The sequence below is a fragment of the Argiope bruennichi genome, chromosome 5, assembly GCF_947563725.1.
Source record: "Argiope bruennichi chromosome 5, qqArgBrue1.1, whole genome shotgun sequence".
Taxonomy (NCBI): Eukaryota; Metazoa; Arthropoda; class Arachnida; order Araneae; family Araneidae; genus Argiope; species Argiope bruennichi.
This window is the reverse complement of record NC_079155.1, coordinates 118017781-118038375: the sequence shown is the minus strand read 5'-3', so window position 1 is coordinate 118038375 and position 20595 is coordinate 118017781. Positions and strand designations below refer to the sequence as shown.

The 20595-nt window shown below is 30.0% G+C and overlaps 1 protein-coding gene across 3 annotated transcripts in view; it reads left to right on the top strand.

Moving 5' to 3' along the window:
• The window catches only part of LOC129968618 (diuretic hormone receptor-like), a 269117-nt gene that overhangs the window by 222957 nt on the left and 25565 nt on the right, over positions 1-20595 (top strand). For all 3 annotated transcript variants that reach the window (XM_056082695.1, XM_056082697.1, XM_056082696.1), the window contains one exon: positions 8317-8416. In XM_056082695.1, the coding sequence (XP_055938670.1) occupies positions 8317-8416 (100 nt within the window). The remainder of the gene's footprint in view (positions 1-8316; positions 8417-20595) is intronic.

Sequence of the window (20595 nt, the reverse complement as noted above, 5' to 3'; positions counted from 1 at the left end):
CTATGAATCGGAAACATATATTTTATATACATGTTGTTTCAAATACGTTCATGTGTATTCTACAACTCAACTTCAACCGGAAGTGAGATTTATTGCAGATATATTCCTCCTCTCGTCGACCCTACCGAAGAGATTTCAACGATTTATCAAGAACACGGGTTTCGTTTCTCTTCCTTGCAATAAATTTCCCTTAAATGTCCCTTTCGACGTCTATATAAAGACAGCATTTTCACTGACGATAAAATTGAGTGCGGACTCTCCCTCCCTTCCCTTTCATTCCCTTCTCTCCCCTTCCATTTCTGTTTAATAATCGCCATCATAGATTGGTCACTGAACTGTTGCCAGGCGGCGTTCCCACATTCACTAGTAGAGCTTCTGCAATATTTATGTCACCGGGGGTTACTAATCATTTTTGACGTTAGCAGGAGACAAAAGCGGAAAATATTTAGTCCAATCTGAGGATGCTGAAGTCAACAGATGACGTAGGAGGCAATAGAATGTGCCGCTAAGAGCCCCTCTTAAGTAGAATTTTTCCTTTTAATATCCTTGACGACGTTGTTTATTTCAGTCACAAAATGTTACTTCATTAATATGAGATATTTTATGTTTTAAAAAAGAATTCACTATTCTGAAGGTGACTATTGGTCTTATATATAAATTCAATTTATTATGAGTCTTTTTTTTTAACAGGTAATGATCTTTCATTTCTACGGATTGATGCAGATATATTTAAAATATTATTGACTAACTTCAGGATATTCTGGCGTTCTAATTGAGATATATTTTGAATTTATGGTTTAATGGGAAACAAATAATGTTACTACACAGCATGTCTATTAAAAATTGTTTTTTATTATACCTGCTACCAAAGCGTTGAAAATGGTGGAGAAAGATTTTTTTTTTGGATAATTTTCCAATTGAACAAATAATTGCATGAAATTGCCATGAACAAAGAATTGCCATGAAAAATAAAATATTTAACTACTTGTATAACTTGGGACATTTCATAATTCACTTTTCTGTTGAGATTGTCCCACGAGGGGGAGGGCATCTCATAACTGAGGATGAGTAGCTTCCTGCATGGTGGTTGGTTCTCGGCAATCTCGTGAGTACATGAAAAGGGGAATCTGGCTCCTCCCATCGATGGTGGACGTACTTCCTTAAGGAAGGGTTGAACTGTGGCCGGTGATGGCTGTTAGGACTCAACCACAGTCCTCGCTAGTGTTGATATTTTGGCGGTCCGGACATTCAAGTTTTTCCATGTTCTTTTCAGCGGGTCGGAGTTGTAAATTTGCGATTGTGATTTTCTGTTGAGACTCTGCTTCGATTGTATATTTTTGAGAAATCTTGTTTTGCAGCATTGCCCCTTTGTTGAGATGACGAACTACCACTGTGTTTAGTATTCTTTACATTAACACAAAGCAAAGTAGTGATAAATAGCTGATACATTTCTTAATAAAAAGAGAAAACTTTATAACATTACATTTGCATTTTCCCCCTATCGCTTACGATATAAATACCCCAGCTTCAAATTTCACTTATAAGTGGAGCCAAAAAGTACTTCATCCTGTAGCAAATTTTAATGGACATCATATATCTATAAAAGCAGAAAATAGAATTGAATGTAAATAATAAACATGGGAATAAAATACATGTTTATTGTACATATAATGGGAATAAAATACATGTTTATTGCACATATAATGGGAATAAAATACATGTTTATTGTACATATAATGGGAATAAAATACATCTTTATTGTTAATGTCTCTATATACAGTCGTTTATTTTAGTATTTCTTAGAAATCATCAAGCTTCAAAATCAATTTTGTGAAAAAAGTTCTAGTTGAAACAAGGATTCATATATCAACATTAGATCTTTGTTATCCGATATTGCAATATATAAGTATCTAAAATAAACCTTTTTTCCCCAGCTATTTGATATAAGATTTTTAATAATGCATCCATCTGACTTGCCGCAGGCAACTGAAACTCGTAGGAAAAAAATGAAAATAATCCAATCTTGTTTCCTCTAGCAGTCATTCAGAGGACTTCCATATGTACAGAAAGAAATGAATTTTCTTTTAGAAAGAAGAAAAAAAAACTTTCTTTTAAAAAAGTGTTTTTTAGTAGAATGTGTTGCATAACAGAATGTTGCAAAGAATTCAGAATTTGAGCAAAGACGTAGTGTATCTGATTTCAATCAACTAAAAATTGAAGATTCTTCTTCTAAATTTATAGTTATGTGATCTTATATTATTTTATTTTAAAAGTTTAATTAAAAGGATAAAAACTAAAAACTACATGGTTTGTTTAATAAATATTCCTTATGGAACTCTGAAATAATAGTACGAAAATTATACGAAAAGAGTATTACCTCTGTATTTGAGTGACAGAATTTTGTATTAAAAGGCATGGCGTGTTTGAAATAGAGAAAGATTACTTTTTATGTAAGAAATAAATAAAAATAAGCTCTCGCAAAACTTTCTAAAGTCAAATATGTGGTAACTTTTCACACACACACCAAAAATATTATTTTTTTTTCTTTGTATTTTTTGATGAAAAGTTTCAAATATAAACAGCTGCGGTTCAAAAATAAGCATACCTTCGTGCGGTTAGCTTTATGAATTCTGACAAAACTTTTATTCATTTTCTCATGATATTGATTCGACGTTCTTTCTCTAGCCGAATTAAAAAGAAGCTGATCATAGAGTTTTAAATTTTGGGAGACTCAGCGTATTTAGGTGAAGTTATTTAGACGACGAAAATGTTTATTGAAGTAAAAACAGAATGTTTTAACTCAAAGAACAAAACTCAATATGTCTTTTAAAAATCAAAACATGGCAGAGATTTATTGCTTTTCTTTTCTTTTCCTAGCCACCAATATTTTTTGTTCCTGTTGGGGGGTATTTTTTGCATTGCAGTAATATCTCGCCAACCAACTCATAGAAAGCAAAATCTTAAAATGTAAAGGCACTGATAAATATGAAATTATTTATGATTTTTCATCAAATATCATGAGACACAATTTAACAAATACTTTATTAAGAGCTTTTCTTCTTCTTTGAATATTAATTTTATTATTGCTAGAAAATTAGGCTTGCCATAGCTGGCGAAAGTTCGAAATAGCGAAAAAATTTAGCATCATCTACTTTCAAATTTATTTTCAAGCAATGATTTATTTCTGAACAACTTCTTTAAAATTCAGTTGGAAACAAAAATTTAAAAAGAAAATTAAGTATCCTTATCCTGCAATCATAAATTTTTTGCAGCGACATAGTCGGCTTCGGAACCACAGAGATCCAGATTTGAGACCCAATTTCACTGAAAGACATGTTATTAGCGGCCATAGTGTCTGGCATCCCACTAGTATGGTACGGAATTTTGGGAAATTTGATGCTAGCTGAAGTTTATCCTTTTCATCTGACCGCGACTAAAAATCATGAGTTTCATTCCAAAATAGTCTGATTTTAAATACGATGTTAATACGAACTAAATTAAAGTAATTCTATATTATTTATTGCCCTATTAGTATGATGTATAGTTCAAGAACCGAGTTTTTTTGTTTCTGATCTCATCTACAGGTCCAATATACATTTAACAAAAACACACACTTTCAATAATTGATGAAAAAGAAGGACAACTTGATTTCATTTTCATCTGATAAGTCAAACAACAAAACATTACAAAATACGTTCTTGATAGGTCTATAAGAAGTTAATCTGGCTCATATTTGCGTAACTGAGAAACCAAAAACTGCGAAAGTGGCCTGTCTGAATATAACGCAATACTGTTGCCAAGTATGCATTCGATCTACCATATTTTTAAGAATTGTTAAGTACGATAACATTGATCTTTTTAGAAGAGTAGATAGGAGCTCCTTTTTGTGCTGTACTTCAGTGCATTATGCTGTAAAGTGTCTTCAACGACTGCTTTATTTTACAATGTGGTGTCGCTCTTGTTTATGTTGTGTTTAAGATATCATAAAGGATATGAGGATCTCTATAATACAGGGTTGTTGGATATTAAACATTCACATTCTTAAAATTATTCCACATAATATATATAACCAGTGGTATATGAAAAGAAAGAAATATTCCAAATTTCTTTCGAATTATGTATATTCAATGTATGCACCATTCGTCAGACATCAAACATTGAAATACATTCCCCACATTTTGAGGTTTTTACACTACCTAAGGTACTTGATTCAGTAGCTCTTTAACATATTTACTGCTTTCAACAATGGGAAATTATAAACAAAATCTTCCGTGCAAGCCCATAAAAAGTAATCACATTAGGTAGGTAGAATCTTGGTGATTATGTAATGGTAGAGTAAATCAGTGTTACCTGCACATTCAATCTAGTGCTGTGGATGCTCCCGGATAGAAACATACAAAACAGAAAGAGATGGAGTCCCGTATCTTTAAAAGATAAAATTCGTAATATCCTCTCATTGTGGAATGCTTACTATATTTTCAATATATCCAAATAATTATCACTTGTTGAGCGATTGTAAAAACGAAGCGTTTATCTTTATTTTCGTGTGTCACTATTTATACTATGCATAATAGTTTTGAAAATATAAATTTTTCAAACCCATTCATTCATTTATGCTAAACTCTGTTCTTCATATATCCAAAAGACATACAAAACTGAAACGGAATTTAAAAATGCTGAACTGAAATAAGTATTACTTTTCATCAAAATTATTCCACTACGATAAAAAAGAAAAGGAAATATATTTATTTAGTAATGTTTCCATTTTACAAACTATAAAAAATATTTTAAATATCTTTATTTCATAAAATGAGATTTTAAAATTAGAAATTGTTATGACATAACCTTTAACAATGATTAAATGTAATCACAAATTCAGTCTGGAATTGAAGTCAATCTCAAGCTCAAATCAGAATTAATGAATAATGCGTCGATATCTTTTTAAATAAATCAATTCGTATTGTTTAAAAACGTACAAGCATAAATGGTGTTATAGCGTAATGACTTCTTCCATCAAGGGTATACATATCCATTAATTAATAAAGGGAATAAGGCTGTCATAGATACTCCCGATTAACTTTCTTACAAACTTCAGTGGAATTACAAGACAGTCAATTATCTACGGAACAAATCCATTTAAATAGAATGACATTAACCCTTTGACTATATCTTATTACTCAAAAGCGAGCAAAGAATAAATAAAATTTGAGGATTCCTCTAAAGAATGAAATCTATTCACTGTTTCAAACAAGCATACAATGCCTGCCGAAACATTTAGGCGAGTCCTCCATATATTTTCCCTTGTATTCCTACAGCTGTGGAATTTCTATTACTAGATCGATGCATTGGAAACTTTGGCGCTTTGAAAGTTAATTACCATTCTCAGACAAAAGAGATTGTTCTAAAAGCAGCGGCTAATCAATGAAATGAGTTCTCCTTACTATGTTGAATTTCCCCTTACAGAAGGCCAAGATGTTTTACAACTTTTATTCAATAGTTAATTATGCACATTAGAAACGCATTCATCGCAATAATTTATTTTCGATATTTTATTGATTGGCAGTATTTTACTTTCGCACAGTTCTGAATTATTTAACTTCTTCAAAGCAGACGACCATGTTTTAGACCATTAACAATGCTTTTTATTTCAGGTAGCGTATAATCTATAATAGAAAATATTTCCCTTTAATGACATTAGAATATATTTTGCTGACTTTCTAGTTTAGTTGAAATATTTTTATATTTGATTTCCGTCAATTCCTTCTTTCAAAACTTGATATTTTCAGCAAAAATTTTTTAACTTCAAAATGAGATAGAAATTTAAGTAGCATTATTTTAGCAGACTTTCACCAAAATATGAAAACAGAATCGAAAAAAAATATCAAAATCGTATGAAAATCATAGCTGTCTGTATTATTTGAAATATTGCATATTGTTATGATATTAAAGAATTTTCGTTGTGCAAAAATTTTGATAATTGACTAATCTATACTTATATAAAGTTCAATGTGTGTGTGTGTGTGTTGGCGCTCTACAGGCCAAACCGTTTGACTTACACTACCAAATTTTGTACATGTATACCTTGGAGGTCGGGAATGTGCACCTGGGGTCCCTTTTTTGAATTTTTAATTAGAATTTTAATTATTAATTAAAAACTAACTTTCCCGCCAAAAAAAATCTTTTCATTTTACCCACCGCCAAATGAGTAAGGCTTCAGTTTTTTTCCAGACTTTTTCCTACATGACTTTAAAAGCTGATGAAACATTATTCTTAGCTTTGTCAATACCAGGAAAAGTCCTTTATTATCAAAAGCAATTTTAGTACGGTTCATAGAAATTGATAACAAAAGGTTGCGTCTAGACAAACTAAGGAGTAGATTAGGACAAAAGCATCGCCCCGAGACAGAAATAGCCTAGCTTTAGTAATAGCTAGCTTTTGGAGGCTTTTATATCTATATTAAACAACCACCTTTCTATTTTTCTTTTATTTCATGAAGGGTAGTAACTAATTTAGAACCAAGTTTCCACATTCAAATGTTATTTTTTTTACTTAGTCAGATTTCTTTTTCGACACGTCTCGTAAAGAATGATTATTATCACCATAGTCTAAGCTTCCCTTTTCGACATGACACGTATGGAATGATTATTGTCACCATACTCTTAGCTTTCTTTAACGGCATGCTCCGTAAGTACTGATTATTGTAACCATTCTCTCAGCTTTCTTTCAAGACATGCCAAGTAAGGAATGGTTTCTGTCACCATATTCTTTATTCATACCGTTTGAATTTTGCAACTGATCTTTGAAATGAAACTGGTAATATTTGCTAAGCTGCACCTTGGAACAACTCCTTCTATCTGAAAAGAGGATCCAACCATATCAAAGAATTAAATACCTATTCTTTCTGGCTAATGTAAGACATCTGATCATTTTACACCGTCGTTAATGATTTTATGATCTTGCATAGGGATCAATTATATTTATAGAAATATGTTTAACTTAATTAAGACGATCATACGAAGTTAAATCTAGATATTGCACATTTTCAGGATGACCGATATTCTAAATGATATAAAATATTTTATTGTAGAGAAATCAGTTCATATTAATTGTACAGCTTTTAATGCAGCAATACTGGTGAGCATTTTCTGCTAATAAGGCAGTGCATATGCATTTAAAAATTCTTAGCATGCAAGATCGTATGTTCGGTACTCAGGTACTGAGGTTGTGGATATGTAAGGCACTGAATCTTTAACCGAGATTTAAATATTTTAAGGTTGATATAGAATTATGATATTAAGTGTGCCAATCATGTAACCTAGGGTTCATAATCATAAGATAATTCTTGAGTATTCTATAGATCCCCAAAAGATAAGTGTTCTTACAGAACGTGGATATACTGATAATGCTATCCAATAATTTAATCAACCTAGAAAAAAAAACTGTTTGAAATTGTGTGTGTGTGTGTTTTTTTTTTTGGGGGGGGGTCTGATAATTTAATATATGAGTCAGCTAGAAAATAAAAAAATCCTCATTTAAATTGCATGCATGTGATTTGGAATGAAACTGCTAGCTACAAAGTCATCTATCTACGTTTTAAAAAATCGTTACATAAAAAGATCGGTAGAAAACGATTTGATGAAATAGTAAAAACTGTCTTACTTAACGAATTGTTATAAGTATCATAACTTGATGCATTTTAAAATTTAAAAAAAAAATATGTTGAGAATCCTTTATTTTCTTACACGAAATAACAAATTTGTTATCTGCATGCTGTATTCTCTGCTTCAAAATAAATTATTTAATTTAGCGCGAAGTATACATGCCATTTGCATATCTAACAAACAATTCATTTTTCACCACTAAATTCTTATTAATATGCATATTTTATTCACAAGAAATATTTACTTTTAATCTAAAAGAATACAAAAAAATTACGCAACTAAAGTCATCCATATTATTTAATGCATTAAAAGTGTTCTTAAGACAACAAGTCACTTTTCCACAAATAGCTGTCAAGTAGTATTCTTTGTGGCTTTCTCTTCAATTGCTTCTAATGGCCACTGCTAAAAGTGGCTTTTACTGTCAACATGATTTCATTTACTTACAATTGAACAGTAGAGTGGGATTAATTCCATTTGCAAGTAAGACTACTAAAAGTCTTTCCAAGTGTCTACATGATTGTCACGGAGTTGGATGCAAGAGACCAGAAAATACATTTATGGATTTTTTTTCTTTATTTTATAATCTGCTTGGATATAATGGCATCTCATTTCTACAATGCATCTTCAGTGTAATTTGAAAATAATTGAATTTCAGGTCTCCCTGCTGCTATGGTCATCCCATGGGCGATTGTGAAATCTCAATTTTCTCACATAGAACGCAGCGATCAGCACACAAGAGCATTTTCTGTGAACGAGTGAGTAATATTTTTTCATATCTTTTAGTCTTTTTTTTTATTTTGTTTTTATGGAACAATAATTTATTTTCGAGTTGTAGCAAATTCTGAATGAGAGTTGTGTAAACGATATTTCCTCATATGCATATAAATAAATTAGACTTTTTTCCTATGAGTCAAAATAAATTAGATTTTTTTTGTGACTTAAAATATTAACATTTATTTCAATAGTTTTTGAACTGAAATTGTATATAGTGTTTTTTTTATAAATATGAATAATTTGAAAGTTATTTCTTTTGCAGTATTAATTCTTCTTGTTTAGAAGAAATGTTTTTGGCGTAATTCTCAAAAAAAAAGTCATTCAACTTTTTATGTAGTTATGTAGTTTTTCAGTTATGAAAATTTGCCTTGTTAGAAGTGAAAAAAAATTGAATTTAGAATTAAAATTTAAAGGTTACCTAAACATGAATGAAGGTCATTATGACTTTTAAAAAAGTTATCATTCCATTATGGTTTTTTTTAATCTGGAAATGCTTAAATGACTTTAATATAAAAGATTAGCGTAATATATCCTTTATCTAATATTTATCTGCTTAAATTAAATTCCACTTCCTATATTAATGTATTTAATCTGTCGTTTGTCGTTATCTGTCGAGCAATGTTTGTAGTAGTGATACTCTTTTATTTGTTTCATTTCTTGTAAAATAATGAAAGTTTATTAGTCTTGTTTATGAACGAGTACATTTTAGCAAACTTATTCTGACAAATTGTATTTCCTTTTTCTTATGAATATGATTTATAACTTACGGATCAAATAATTGCTTACGTAAAATTAATATAATATTAAAATCTAATTGCTATACAAAACAATTTATCTTATTGGAACTTAAAAACAGCATCGAAAAGAGGCATTTTAGAAATTAAAGGCGCGCTAAATCTTAAAAATCAATAACTATTTTAATTCATTCAAACTATACTGGTAATAACATTAATTCATTAAAAATATTTATAGTAAAATTCAAATATCAAATCATATAGACAAATATTTCATAATGCTTTGAAAATAATTATTTGCATAAATATTATAAATAACATAATATGATAAACTATTTTAAAAATACAGTAGATTTATAAAATTATTTATTATAAAAATTGTTTAAAATAATTTAGAACTTTTTATATATGAATTATTATTATATTTTAAAATTATTTATTATAAAATTATTTATTATAAAAATTGTTTAAAATAATTTAGAACTTTTTATATATGAATTATTATTATATTTTATTTATAAGTAGCTTTCAAAAGTACATATAAAGTATCTACATAGTATGTACATATAAGAATATATATATAATGACAATTTCTCTATATATCTCCTTCCATTTACATGTATATTCTTAAATATAACAAAAATTATTTTTTAAAAATTTCGAAACGTGTAATAATTATGAAGCGTTATAAATATTTCAAGCTATCTATATTGCTTATCACAGCCAGTCATATTGGAGTTTATTTAGGATTTAAAATATATCAATTTCCTTTAAATTTATTTAAAACAACATTTGAATTAGTTATTTTCTTTGTTTTTATTTTAAAAATTAATATTGTTTAACAAATCAATTTTTGAATTAATTTTTCTTTTTTTCCAAATACTTTTTTCTTACCTTTAAAACTAAGCATCACTTTTTAATACTCATGAAAAGAATATATTCGATTTTAACAACATTCATATGGAATTGTAGTTACAGTAAAAAATTACAAATTGCAATTAAAAATATAAAAGTACATTTTACCAGATATTTGTGAATAAAAATATAAAACTATAGACTATCTCTTCTCTATTTTAAGAATGGTAAAATAACCCTTTTCTTCTTAAGACTTGCCTATATATATATATATATATATATATATATATATATATATATATATATATTACATTACTTCAAATTAGTCCTGTTTTAAAATTGTTATTTGCGATTTTAATTAACAGCTATTTCTTTAACAAAAATATTCCAGCGATGCAATTTTTTCTACCGCTTTTATTTTAACAAAATACTTTTAATGTTTAACAAAATAAGTAATGCAAAATTTTTGAAAAGTGAAGTGTAATAAGGTGAATAAATAATTCGAAAAAAGAATGTTCATTATTCAAAGATTTTTAAATAAATAAGATTTCATTTAATTTTGTTATAAATAAATCTCACCGTGGAGTGAGCAGCCTAAGGGGACACCAAGGAGACAAAGCCTTCGTTCGTTAATGTGTGTGTGTATGTAATTTTGTATCTTAATCTAATTTAAATTCTAATTAATTTCCTAATTTTTATCTTAAGTTAGCAAATATTAACTTCATTCTAAAATGTTATCTTATACAATTCCCATTACAATGTTCATTATTCAAAGATTTTTAAATAAATAAGATTTCATTTAATTTTGTTATAAATAAATCTCACCGTGGAGTGAGCAGCCTAAGGGGACACCAAGGAGACAAAGCCTTCGTTCGTTAATGTGTGTGTGTATGTAATTTTGTATCTTAATCTAATTTAAATTCTAATTAATTTCCTAATTTTTATCTTAAGTTAGCAAATATTAACTTCATTCTAAAATGTTATCTTATACAATTCCCATTTTTTATTGAATTAATTGAATTGATTTTTATTGCACGAATTTTTGTACGGAGCTCCTTCAAAAATGCCCCTAGGTTTGCGTCTTCTTGGTTGGTATTATGATGGAAAAAATCACCAGGAAGGCATACATCAACTCGGCAGTTGTCGTACCTAACTCCTCTCTGAGTACCGAACGCAAACCAAGCAGAACTTTTGGCAATTTCTCGATCCACCTCTCACTCAGACAAGCCCTTAAAGTGGCCTTAAGTGGCCGATGTGAATTTTCGATTAGCCTATATCTCCTAGGATGGTACGGGACTGTATGTATATGCTTCACACTCAGAAATTTAGTTAAAGCTCTAAATAAATTAGACTCAAATTGACGTCCTTGGTCATTTGTTAGGAATTTAGGCGCCACAAATCGCGCGATCCAATGGGTGTATATGTCTCTAGCGACCGCGTCTGCGGTAGCATCTTTTAATGGAACTGCTTCGATCTAACGGCTGAACCAATCAAATTTCGTTAATAAATATTGGTAGCTATCTTAAGGTTGATTTGTACGGTAAGACACACACATCGCTTCCACTATCTATTAGATATACAAATTGGCTTTTACGGTCTTTAATGAAAAGGCAGCTACGAGCAGACGGGGTGAAATCACAGTTGGTCGCATGTTGTGACTTCCCATTCAGCGACACAAAGTCACAAGGAAATGTATATTTCTTTCCCTGTTGGCCAAATTTGAAATGATAACAACAAAGACCTTGGTTACTTTGCTTTTGATTCCGTCGATGTCCACTGCCTGAACGATTCCGCGTTCTTTGAAATGGAGCCGATCTATTTGATCTAGATAACCCTGTATTTGATTACCGAGTTCCGCAACTTGCTGTTGCAGCTTGGCAATAACATCCGCCGACTGCGGTTGCGACACAGCATAACAGGTCGGTGTATTTTGTTTCGTTGACACGATAATTCTATCAGCCATAACTGCTAGCTTATCTAACTGATCTTCGGAAACTAACAAAATTGCCTGTGCCTGACTGGGCAGTCACTGCAACCATAAAGTTTTCAGAAGCTCGTCGCTAAGGCGAGAATGTGCCAATTGGCGCATCTTTCTTAAAAGTAAAGAGGGCTTATCGTCTCCCAACGTGAGTTCCGAAACAAGTGTTTTTAAACGCTTTTGTTCTGAATCGGAGAATTCGGATACTAATTGAACGCTAATTGTTTCGTACGTTTTATGTCAGAGAATTTAAAACAATATCACTGACATGAACTAATTTTTCGGCGTTTAGCACCGCTATAACTGAATAAGTGCTATCCTCGGTTATGTCCGTAATACGAAATCGGGTTTCAATATTTACACACCAATGTTCTGGAGATTTGTCCCAAAAGGGTGGTAGTTTTAAGGCTACACGACCGACTACCACAGGTGTTTCGCGGAAAGCCATTTTACCAAGTATACACAATAAAATAAGAGGGGAAAAGAACCCTCATTGCACAATAAAATAAGTTGCACACTCATTAAAATTCAGCGATTAAAAGAATTAAGAAATGCCTTAATAAAAAAAAGGCAATTAATGATATACATGCCTAGACTGACCGAAAGTTCCTACTCGAATGCATAAACGCAAAATATTAAATATTCTACCGAAATAGAAGGCTTACAAGAGGGTGAAATACACTCTATGCAAAGAAAACCTACGGCAGTCAGAGAGGTATTTAAAAGCATACGGCTTACTTTGATGCTGACACCGGTTCATGCTGCAAAGAATAGATATATAGTCTATGTGGAATCATCGAGGAAACACTGCGTTGAACCGCACTACGAAGTACACGTGGCAGTCGTTTATGCTGACGAAATATATTATTTTTTGTGGAAATATTCCAAAATAAGGAAAACTGATCTCTTTTAAATGCACCAGACTATTACTGGTAATGCTATCTCGGATTACTTGAGATTGCTGATCCGTTGCATACCCTCATTTCAGCACCGGGACACGTGATTGAAAGCCAAATCACTACCAACAGAATCTTTAAAAATATCTTTCAAAGGAAAAGCTTCCCACAATCCAGAGATGACTTGTATTGAATAAATTGACTTTGACTAATTGCATTCCATTCACTGGGTCACCAGTGCCGCTGGCTTCTCAATCGGTGTCCATTGACCTTTGAAGCCAGTAGCAAAGTGTGTGAAGAACCCTGATCTTTTTCTCAGTCAAGGCTCACATTTATGGGCGAAAATGTGCGGGGTACTTCTGATGTGATTGTGCGTCACAGTACTTTCAACATTCTTTTAAAGATATCTAAGATTCCCTTTTCTAAATCAATAAATGTCAATGAAATCCCTATAAATAATCACTGAAAATCCCTACAGTAAAATCACTGAAAAGAAACATTTTGCTTTCTTCTGCTCTTGTGTCACGATGTAGACTGATGTATTTCTTACCACTTATTTTTTGTACGTAAATTATGCTTCCCGTGGCGAAATAAGTCAGAGTTTTAAAATTTCAAAAGTTTCTTCTATTCGGCCCCGCAACTGCTAAGATATGTTTACATATATAAGAAAAAACAAAAACTTAAAAGAATAGAACGAAAGTCGTTTGTACTTGGATGTCTAGGACCGAAGAAAATCATATTGTAGCCCAGGCACTACTTGCTTTATTATTTATTATTATAATTTAAGCAGGGAAACTTACTTTTGGGGGATGATAGTATTTTGATTTTAAATGCTTGGTTATTGAAAAAGATTAGGCAAGTTAAAAGGGAATTTCAATTTCAAAACATAGAAGAAAAATATTATCTCTCTCTCTCTCTTTCTTTGAAAATATAATGATGTGTGAAAGAATATTTATACCAAAAAAATGAAAAGTAAATTAAAGGAACCAAGTCTCTCAAGTGAGATTATCTCTGTGAACATTATTTCATCAAAATCAAATTTGAAAAAGAATGTGTTTAGCGCTCGTAAGTACTAAATAAATAATAATTTTTCCCAGTAGTATTAGAATCATGGATACTGATATTTTTATAATAATTAACTGCTTCTTAAAAGAAAAATGTGAAATAAAAGCATTCTTCTTTCGATATGATTAATAGTAATATTAGTCATTAATAAGACATTTTTCGAAAAAAAACGAGCTTTAAATAAGAAGTTTATTTGAAGCTTCCGGAAGTGAAAAAAAAAAATACTCCCTTCTTATGAATTTGAAATAGCTTGGGAGTTTTTCCCCCTTTTTGATTATAATGATTTCCGAACTCAAAATAAACAAAGTTAAAATTCTGATTTAGAAAAAAAAAGTACCAAAAAACTTTAAAAAACATTAGAACGTGAACTGATGTATAAATAAGCTACATTGTCAATAGCTACATCTACATATATGGCAATTTCGCTAGAAGCACTTAAGAATGGCAAATCCAGTAATACAAAGTCCATACAGAATTGGAAATATATATATTTAAATACCCAATAGCCAACTTGGGTGAAAAAGCACATTTGGAACTTTAAAATAAATTCTTTTTCAAATTTTGCTTACCAACTTAGTGCTCAGAAATGGGAAAAACGTTTCCTGTTTTATATGCGTTGAAGCTCTTTACGAAAAAAAGCACTATCTGCCATCTTATTTCATTTATTCGTTACGTTTTTATGTCTTTTGAACACACGAACTAGAAAAGAAAATCTTGGGAATGGAAACATTTCAGATCTCAAGAATTACGAGTGTATTTCGCTCGACTACTGTTGCTTCTTTATTTTAACTTAAAAAATAGGTCCTGTATCCACGGGTAAGATAGATTAAATGATCAATCAAACGTGTCAAAACAGTATATTTTGCGAACTTACTTTGATGGTCGCTTGCTTATTCAGCACGTAGAATCATTTTCTTCCACTCTCGGAAGTATCACCTTCCGGATGGTGGAGGGGGGAATCTAGGGCTAGTACAAAATATATTTTAATGTCAGAAAATGGAATATTTTACTTTGAAGTGGTTTTCCATTATTCCGTGAAAGAAAACATATATTTTTATTTTCTCTTCTTTCTTTTCTGACAGTATATATTGTATCGTATCTTACCCTCAAAAATATTTACTTTAAAATAATTTGGCCAAGGTTTCGTTATTCAGGTTTGGTTTATATTCACCTTGGGATATTTTTCAAGTATCTATTCTTTTCTTTTACAAACTCAGGTGCTTTTGGTCTTAAAAGTAACATATATTTTTCTTAATACCTTATGTTGTGTATCCTCTGTCATTCTGGGTTGAAAAAGGATAAGCAATGGACTTGGAAAAACATTTTTCCACCATTTATCGTGAATAACGTAAACATTATTTTGTTGTCTACTCTTCGTAATAAATTCCAGCTTGAGAATTTTCGTTAAAATTATGTTTTTCTTTTGAAATTCATTTGGGGATTTTTTCCCCCTTCTTTTTAAATTAATACTGCTTTCGAAACTTATTTGCAGACAAAAAAATTAATAAAAATAAAGCAAATATGGAATCTCGTGAATTATATTTTATGTTGCCTTCCATCCCACCCCTCTCCCTTTGTATCATCATTTAAACCTACTTTTGTAATTTTTTTTAAATACTTTTGAAAAGAAACAATGTTTTTTTTTCTTTTTTTTAGTTAGTTTATATTGAGTTCTATAGAAAACAACATATGTTTTTTCATTCTGAAATTACGTACTGCTTTTCGTTGAAATATTACAATTAAATTAGTTCAAAAATTTTCAGATTTAAAAATATGGTTAAAAAGTATTTATGACTTTGAAATGGTTTTCACATTTTTGAATAAAATATAAAAAGAAAAAGAAAACTAAACATCAAAAAAAATCTATATGCAACCGATACGTTTAATTTTTCTTCTGCCATATCAAATATTTCATTCTTTTTTTTTTAATTTAAGATAAACTTTTTATTTTATTTAGCAAAATCTTTTTAAAAAATTCTAACATATTCATTATAATCCCATCTTAAATCATAATATTCATTTTTACTGACAAAGCTGATTACTTTAAACTATTCAAAAACGCTTTATTTAATATAAAATGAATGTAGTAATATTCCGTACTACTTTTTGAAAAAGCACGTGAAATATAAATTTTGATCTTAGAAGAAAATAAACTTGATAAACATTATGAATGCTGATTGAAACATCTTAAGGACATAGAATATAGGAAAGAACAGACTAGTTAAATTATTTAGCATGCCAAAAAAAAAAAAAAAAAAAAAAAAAACTTTTCGGATACCAAGAAACTAAGAATTTCAAGTGGACAAATCAAACAGTGTGGCAAGACACAACACACAAAATTAGAGGACGCAACACACCTTAGTGGATGACAAAGACCGTTATCCATTTAAGAAGTTGTAAATTACATCTTACAAAGTTTACCTAAATGCTAACATTTTTTTTTCATGTGAGCCATCATTTTTCAGAGACGTGAATGAAATATTCAGCAACATGAAAAACTTTCCAAAGGATGAAATATACCGCACATTCTTTAGAGACATTAGATCTCAAACCCGCAATCGAGTAAGTCTTATGGCAGAGAATCTAAACATAGGATAGAGTAAATAACTAATAAGTTGCGAAACAAAGAAGAAACAAAGACTTTAATAAGATAGTTAAGATTGGTAATGTTATGTTTAAATAATTTTTACTTTCTTCTTTCCGGAGTATTGAATAAATATTTTAATCGTCAAAAGAAATCAAACTCGAAATTTTGTCAAATCTTCATGTTTCAGATCTCTCTGAGTTCGGAAAACACATTTTTGGTTATGCTTGTCTGTCTGACTGTGAACACGATAAATAGAAAACGTTTTCAGCTAGATAGATGGAATTTAGCATATGGAAAAATGTCCAAATTTTAAATTTCTGTGAAAAATTGAATTGAAATTCAATCGAAGGAAGTGTATTTGTCTGACTGCTCGATTATAAGTGAACTCGATAACAACAAAATGCAAAAGGCTGAGTAGATAAAATATGTTATGAAGGTTAGGTTTAGAATTTAAAATATAGTGACTTAATCAAATTTTGAATCAAATCTGTCAAACCTCTGACCGTCTCTACTTTTCCAAGCATGCAAACGCTATAACATTCTATACGTTATCCTGTGATTACAACTGCAGTTTCGTGTTAAGGTGTACGCACACACTAGAAGATTTTTTTTTAATTTTAACAATAGGTTTTTTCCAATAGGTCATTAAGATATGTTTAAACTCATTTCAATGAGAAAAATCCATACTACACTAATTATTAATTAATGAATTAATATTTAATGAGCTAATTAGCCTATTTTTTGAAACATGATATCTTAAATTCTAATTTGTACAGACAGGCACACAATTCTAGTAGGAAATGATGCCTAATTTTAGTCTTCATGTTTTCTGCTTCAATCAAGTTATAAGAATGTATAGTTTTTTTTAACAATTTTTTCATCAATGATGAATAGAAAAAGCTAGATTTTTTCTGTCATTTTAAATTTTAAATAACTATTAAAAATTTATTTCTATATATATATATATATATATATATATATATATATATATATATATATATATATATATATATATCTTTGATTGAGGCACAAAACATCCGCTATTTTATACAGATTATTTTGATACATAAATAATTGTATTTGGTTAATTTTTTGTTGAGTTATGATTGTTTGAAGGAAGCAACATAGTGGAAAAATATCATTCTTCATAAAATGAGTTTAAAAAAACGTAACTAGAGTTTTTAATGAAAGCACCTCAAGAAAAATAATTATAACTCGAGAAATATTTCGAATATTGACAACATCTTGGTATCGTTTGAAAACTAAAGGATCAGAGAACATTATTAAGCAATAAAAAAATATTCGATATTTTGAACGATTTTCGAAGTTTCAAGTGTGTACATACACCTTAAAATTTTGATTAAATCGACTGGAGAAAACCATTCTAAATAAATATTGAAGCAATAGATTCGATAAAATACCGAAAATCAATATTTTGTAACTATGATTCAACGAATCCACGCAAGTTATTTTCGGCCTTACCCAATGACCATAAATTTATGTGGAGTACTGGGAATAAGATCTTTATTGAAGAGTAGGCGAGAACGTTTAAGGAAGTCCACTCCAGCTGGTTTTGGCGGTTTTGACGTTGGATATCATCATTATTAGCAAAAACATAGAACTATTGCATTATTTTGTAGAAATTATTTATTACATTATTTAAATTACATGTATATTTTTTAGTTATTTGTATATCCGTAATAAAACAACCATTTTGAATCATTCTTGAGTATGTTATCTTATTTTAAACTAAAAATATTTTAAACGAGTGGTAATTAATGATTTAGGCTTAAATATGATTTAGCAAAACTTAACTATATAAAAGGTCACATGAATTATTTTAATTTTATATTTCCTCAAAAAGGATCCACTTTTTTCTTTTAAATCTTACTCTGCGTCAGTTTTTTTTAATATATAAATATTGATATAATTGCTTTATATCAAAATAATTGACGCATATAGTAAAGATAACATGATGCTGAATAAACATACAATAAAGAGCGAGTCGTTCTTTAGTTGACTATTAAAACATCAGTTACTTTTTAAGAGAAAAAGATGGCGACAAAAAATGAAGAATTTGGCGGGAAAAATAAAACAGACATCCGATTGCTCCCAAAACGCCAAGAAATATAATGAATGTTGTCGGGTTAAAAGGAGAAGGAAATCCATACAAATGGAAGAACCTTTTTAGGAAATTTAGCAGCATAAAACTAGATATATCGCGTCGCTAGATGTTTTAATTCGGATATATTAAAATTTATTTTGGATTCATAAAATTTTCGAGACATTAAATTTGCATTTCTTTTTCAACATTAGACAATTTTGTTGGCCTAGACATTTTTATTTATTTAAAATACTGAAGCTATTTTACAAAAGTGACTATTTATGAGGAATTTAAGATATAAAAATGAAATGTTCCGTTTACTTTTCTTATAATGCTTCATATAGCTGCAGTGAAAAATAAAATTTTAAATTCAGACTTATTAAAAAGAATAGAATTAAAATGTGTTGCAAATGGAGTTATACATTTTTCAGAAAATTTGTAACATCATTTAGAAAAATTTCTTATATTGGAATTATTTCATTTTTATTCTATTCAGAGAGTTAAGAAATAATTTATTTGTTACTGCAACATCCAATTTAGATGACTGAAGTAGATTTCTTGTATGGTGCTAGTAATTTTTCAATTGATTTTGACTCATTTTTGTATAATGATTGCAAATTTTTCTTTTTGAAATTCAGTATACGTAAATTATAAAACACTGGAAACTTTAGAGAGCAAGTTATTCTTCAAAAACAAAAATTATTTGATATAAAATCAGCGAATGTAGTCTCCCTAAAATATCCTCTCATAATCTATAATGAAGGAATCATGTCCTGTCCCACACAAACTGTTGACCTTAAATATGGAGCGAATGCTTTGCATGGAATTGAAAGTCAATAGGTAAGGTATATAAATCGTATGGAGCATAATGGATGATCATAGCATTTTTGCTGAATCTCTCCTATCTCCTCCTGAATCTGGTAATAAATTAAATTAAAAAAATATTATATCATATTTCACTCTTAAGAAAATTTTTATTAAGGCATCTGGTTAAAAGACAAAGTAAAATGTATTCTGTGATTAGAAATAATTATCAAAAAATTCTAACATGGCAAGAAATGAAAATATTCAATTCTCTTTTATTAAAGAAAAACCGGGTTTTTCTTTAAATAATCAAAGAGAAACTCAAGTAAACACAGACTAAGATTTATTTTTATACTTGCAATAAAACATATTTAAATAAGTTCTAAAATAAATAGTAAGTGTTTGAAAACTTACAGCATAATTTCAAAATTTTATACCTAAAAACGGTACATTTTTCTCTGCGAGTTCCTATGAAATCAAAAGCATGGGATATTTCATTTTAATACTTCCCTAAAGAGAGCCAAGCTGACCTTGTGGCTTTTTTTTCGGGATGAAGGGTTGAAGATTCTAGACTTGAATCTACCAAATAAGTGCCTGAGTTATCTGTGGATTCTATATCTATGAGGGTCCCATCTAATTAAAGTGGGCCGTGGTGGCCTGGTAATAAGGTTTCGGCTTGTGAGCCGTAGGGTGTCAGGTTCGAGACCCCATTCCACCAAAGAACCGCCGTGTAAGGGATTCTGTTGCACGATAAATCCGTCAGGGCCAAACGTCCTCCCGTTTGGTGTGGTGTGGTATGGAGAGGGGGAGAGCTAAGCTCTGGTGTCATCCTCATCATCTGACCGCGGTTCAAAATTACGAGGTCCTTCCCCAAATAACCCTAGTGTTGCTTTAAACGGGACGCTAATATAACTAAACTAAACTAAACCCATCTAATTAAAATTGAATTAACGGACCTCCTATATTTTACATATCTGTAAACAATCAATATTGAAAAAAGATTAGTTAATGCTCCTTAAATTATTGAAAAGAATGTGTTGCTGAAGAATGGCCCTTCCCAACTTTTACTAACTTCCACTCTAATTCAGAAACGTATGAAAGATAATGGAAAAAGAATATACAAAAAATGGCTATTTG